The sequence below is a fragment of the Notothenia coriiceps genome, unplaced genomic scaffold, assembly GCF_000735185.1.
Source record: "Notothenia coriiceps isolate Sejong01 unplaced genomic scaffold, NC01 NC01_scaffold00034377, whole genome shotgun sequence".
NCBI classification, from domain to species: domain Eukaryota; kingdom Metazoa; phylum Chordata; class Actinopteri; order Perciformes; family Nototheniidae; genus Notothenia; species Notothenia coriiceps.
The window spans coordinates 857,592-862,143 of NW_011367078.1; the positions used below are offsets into that span (position 1 = coordinate 857,592).

A 4,552-nucleotide genomic window follows, 5' to 3' on the forward strand; every position below is an offset into this window, starting at 1 on the left:
ATTTTACCTGATGGACTTTTATGAATACAAATCCAAGTCAAGTGTTTTTTTAGAGTGTGACAACCTCACATTATTCAATTGTAATCATTATTTTAGGGCTTTGTTTTTAAGATCAGAGAGTGGAGGACACACAGAGGAATAATGAGAGAAGCTGTGTTAACGGTCATCGCAGCAGCTCATCAGACCAACAAATACACACATCACACCAATATTTTCTACTTTTCTTCTTCCATTTCTTATCCACCTGCCCCCACTTTTACACAGAAAACAGACGAAGCCTGCCCCGAACCCCCCCCACCCCAAATACATGAAATATTTACACTTATATCTTACAGGCGATTCAAGCCGTTTGTGAGCTCTCAGATCAGTGTACAGTTAAAGCACACACACACACACACACACACACAGGGCTGTTTTAAAGGATGATTCGAGGCTCGAATATGCAAAGGAAGAAAGGTTTTGGTGCGTCTTTACATCCGTAGAACAGCAGGAAGTGACGTTTCAAAGAGTTTCTGAAGTTCATTAGGTCATTTAGTTTCTTGTCCTGTAGTTCATCTCCTCCTTTTTAGCGTATCTTTACATGTAATTTAGTTTATCACCCCTTAGGTGTGTCCCAGAAGTCTTTTAAAGGATCACTGGCCAACATTTTATAGAGATAAAGAAGGAAGAAGAAGTGGAGGAATTGAATAAATAACAATAAAATAAATCCTCTCCACTAAAGCTTTACTGCGCCGTCATCGGTGTGGCAGTGTGACACGCCGCCAAGGAGACATTAGAAGAAGAGGAAGTGATGGATTTTGGAGTCTGGCACCTGCAAAAAACAAAAAAGAAGAAGTAGATATTAAAAATGTAAATGTATGATGTATATATATATGCCTTTTCCTATGGTCTAGACACAGGTTAATTACGATTATTAAGCAACATTGAGATTACAGGCTGCAGAGTTAATGAGAGATAAACCATGAGATTAGGACCACCCACAGAGGGAGCAGCTGATCCTCAATAATCCCATTTAGAGATGCATTGACTCTAAACCCATTGCATAGTCAGATACAGGCCAGTAAAAGCATGTTTTGCACGTATATATTTCTTTAAATCTATACTATAAATCATAATGGTTGATTTTCATAATAAACAGATTGAATATACCAAAACAAATATTGGTTTTAAGGTGAAAAACATCATATTTAAGCTTTTGTATACAACAGACTGATGCCAGGACAAATTCAATTTCATTGAACAAAAAATGCTGACGGTATACTGGCAGATTTTATTATTAATACATAACCACAATGATGGGAAATCATATTTTTATATTATTGTGATCATGAAATGTAAGGCGCGGGACATTTTACAGTTAAACAATTAAGTCAGAATATTAATTCATCCTTTATTTTAACTAAATAATTAGTCCAGTAGAAAAACAATTCAAAAAGAAATTCCTACGCACCAAGAAACACAATTAACAGACGCTTATGAAAATGTGGGGTATGTATGTTGATGTATGAGTATGGGTATGTCGGTATGCATATATGTGTGTACGTACATGTTTGTATATATATATGAATGTGTGTGTGTAAGTAGATACATGTGTACATTTGTCATTTAGAAAAAACAACCCCCTATATACTTTTTCGTTTTTACTTTATTTCACCAATATCGTTTAATTTGTCATTTTCTGGTCTCTAGAAATAAATGATTTGCAAAACTGTACTTTTAATAAAATGTGACTCCAAATAAATAAAGAATACAAAAAGAAAATGTGAGGTAAGGCGATATTAGATGATGATGTAATGCTAATATCAGGTTCAGGCTCACCAGGAGCGGGACTTGCGGACGCCGCCCTCCTTGGTGGGCGATCCGTCCAGAGAGGGGCTTTGGTTCGGCTCAGAGTCTGTGGATCGGTCCAGAGAGGCGGTGTTCGGAGGAGTCATGTCCAGCTCCAGAAACATGATGTTCTCAGCCTGAAAACACACGTCCATTTGTTAATTCATAATGTCTCTATCACATCAAACACAAGCCTGTAATTCTCTTTTTTTAGGGACTATCACAAACTGCATACTGCATACTGTGGTGCCAGATTCAACTTCTAATCCCTTCTGATTAGTTTAAATATTTCAAGTTGAATTAGGTTTTTTTATATTATTATTTCGTTCTGCTCAATGCTTATGACTTATTCTTTGTTCATAGTTTTTAATAGATTAAAAACACTGTATAATAATCATTATCACCTAATTAACTAAATCTGTTATATTATAGTGTAAATATGTTTTGATAATGTAAAAAACATATTCTTAGTCATTGTGAAAAAAGTACTTTATTTATCTATGATTTTAACCTCAAGGTCATTATGCACCTTGTGGTTTAAAAAGTGAATGAATGAAAGAGATATATATATTCCACTTTCAAATCCCCTACTTTCCAGGTAAATTAATATAATTGTTTAAGAATATAACATAGCAAACATTCAGGAGTTGTTATTTCCAGAATCAGAAGGTCGATGTTTAGTAAATTATTCCATTTTATTAATTTCATCAATCTGTAACAACAGTGTTAGGTAGTCCCTTCTAGTACTCCTGCTCTTTCTAAAGATCAGAAATATCTATAATACACTACAGAACTACACACACACACACACACACACACACACACACACACACACACACACACACACACACACACACACACACACACACACACACACTTGGGGTTAGTCCTGCTGGCCGTGCAACGGAGTAGGAAGCAAGTAGGGGAGGGTTTGTTGTTTCATGGGTGGCACTGAGGGATTTAGTGGCAGGTCGTGAGCAACTTGACAAAAACGGATTGAGAAGGTTAGCATGAGAGGTGTGAAGAGGCCCGAGATAGAGCGTTACGGAGGGGGGGGGAAGGTCCGGCAGAGAGGAGGGGACGGCAGGACAAACCTTCAGGTACTATTTAAGTGTGTGTCCGAACGCAGGCAGGAGGTCATTAGGATCCAGGTCAGGGGTCAAATAGAGGTGAAGAGGGATATACGGACATTAGGAACAAAGAGAAAGGCGAGTGCATGTAAGACAGATATCTGGATGTCTTCTGGCTGTAAAAGTGTGTGTATTTGCAGCTTAAATGAGAATGTATGTGCAATTGTGTATACTTTTATAAATTGTATAAGCACCTTCTTGAGCTTCTTGGTCTTGGCCTCCACCTCCTGCTGCAGAGAGGTGAACGTCTCTCTGAGCTCCACCGTCTCCTCGTCCTGCACCAACATCTGCTGCTGGATCTCCCTCTCACTGCTCGACTGGAAACATCAATTAAAACGTCACATTTCTGTTAGCATTGTTTTTTTCCATTGCATTACACAGGTTAAACCTTTCTTTAAAGTAGTGCTGTTGAAAACTGTGAGTGAACTTCAGTGATTTCCTGTTAAAGTCAAGATTATCTAACAGGTAAATGCAGTTTACTGTAGTGTTAGATATATGTGCTGCTGTAACAATGTGCATTTCCCCTCTGTGGGACTAATACAGGTATTCTGATTCTGACGTGTTTTGTGCTTTATAAACACCCTCAGGTTTACCTGCTCAGCAATCTCATGCCTCTTCATCTCCAGCATCTTCTGCTGCTCGTTGGTGTGATCCATGATGTTCTTCCCACCGACCAGCAGCTTGCTCTCCATTGCCTGAGGAAAACAAAATAATATTTGTAGTTTTAGGAACAAATACCTTATGTGGTCCTTTTAGCTTCAAAGAAAAGGGTTGAGTGTCGTTCTTGAGTCAAACTAAGTTCATTTGGACATCAAACAGTTGAGTCCTTGTGGGGGTTTGTGTGTGTGTGTGTATGTGTGTGTGCGTGTGTGTGTGTGTGTGTGTGTGTGTGTGTGTGTGTGTGTGTGTGTGTGTGTGTGTGTGTGTGTGTGTGTGTGTGTGTGTGTGTGTGTGTGTGTGTGTGTTTTAGATGTCTACTCTCAGCTATTGCTCGGGTGCTGTGGATACATCTAGACGTAAAATGCCATGTGACCATTCTAAGTAAAGCTGTTTTAATTTTTAAAGGAAGACATTTCTGTGGATTTGATTTTGAACTACTTTGAAAATGTACAGCTTAAGACTAAAACCAATCAACCTAATCACCTGAGCGATCAATCATCTGACAGTCATTGAGGTTAGATGTTTCTCAGTTTGATCAGTTCTTAAAGCCCTATTTCCAACATGGCTGCTATCAAATGAATTTTAGTGAGCTTGTTTTAGTGTTAATGGATTATTGCCTCAGTTCCAAATATTATTTATCACATTAGAGAGCATCTTGAAGGCGGCATTGAACAGTTGTTTTCTGGAAATATGTAAATTAGGCTTTGCCACTCAACATTATTGTCTGTAAAGTTGTTTGTTTGCTGCTGTGGTTTGAGGGCTGCTTTCGGTTGGAGGCCATTAGGCTCAAGTGTTTCTTGTTTCCTCCATAAGGGTTGATGGAAGCCTGCAGAGTGTGCAGACATTTATAAATGCATCACACTCTTCCTGTAGCTTCAGAGTGTGTGTGTGTGTGTGTGTGTGTGTGTGTGTGTGTGTGTGTGTGTGTGTGTGTG

General features: G+C 38.6%; 1 protein-coding gene and 1 long non-coding RNA gene across 3 annotated transcripts in view; both read right to left on the reverse strand.

The window, feature by feature from the left end:
* The window catches only part of kif3ca (kinesin family member 3Ca), a 38,673-nt gene that overhangs the window by 21,795 nt on the left and 12,326 nt on the right, over positions 1-4,552 (reverse strand). Inside the window, exons 2-4 of one of the 2 annotated variants that reach the window (XM_010790524.1) lie at positions 3,551-3,652; positions 3,152-3,274; positions 2,922-2,930 (exon numbers count right to left, since the gene is read on the reverse strand). In XM_010790524.1, coding sequence (XP_010788826.1) covers positions 2,922-2,930; positions 3,152-3,274; positions 3,551-3,652 — 234 coding nt within the window. The remainder of the gene's footprint in view (positions 1-2,921; positions 2,931-3,151; positions 3,275-3,550; positions 3,653-4,552) is intronic. The other variant, XM_010790525.1, reaches the window with a different exon arrangement.
* On the reverse strand, positions 581-1,959 carry LOC104962126 (uncharacterized). The gene is made up of 2 exons (XR_800173.1): positions 1,819-1,959; positions 581-811 (listed from the first exon to the last, which is right to left on the reverse strand). It is a non-coding gene; the product is annotated as an uncharacterized lncRNA (long non-coding RNA).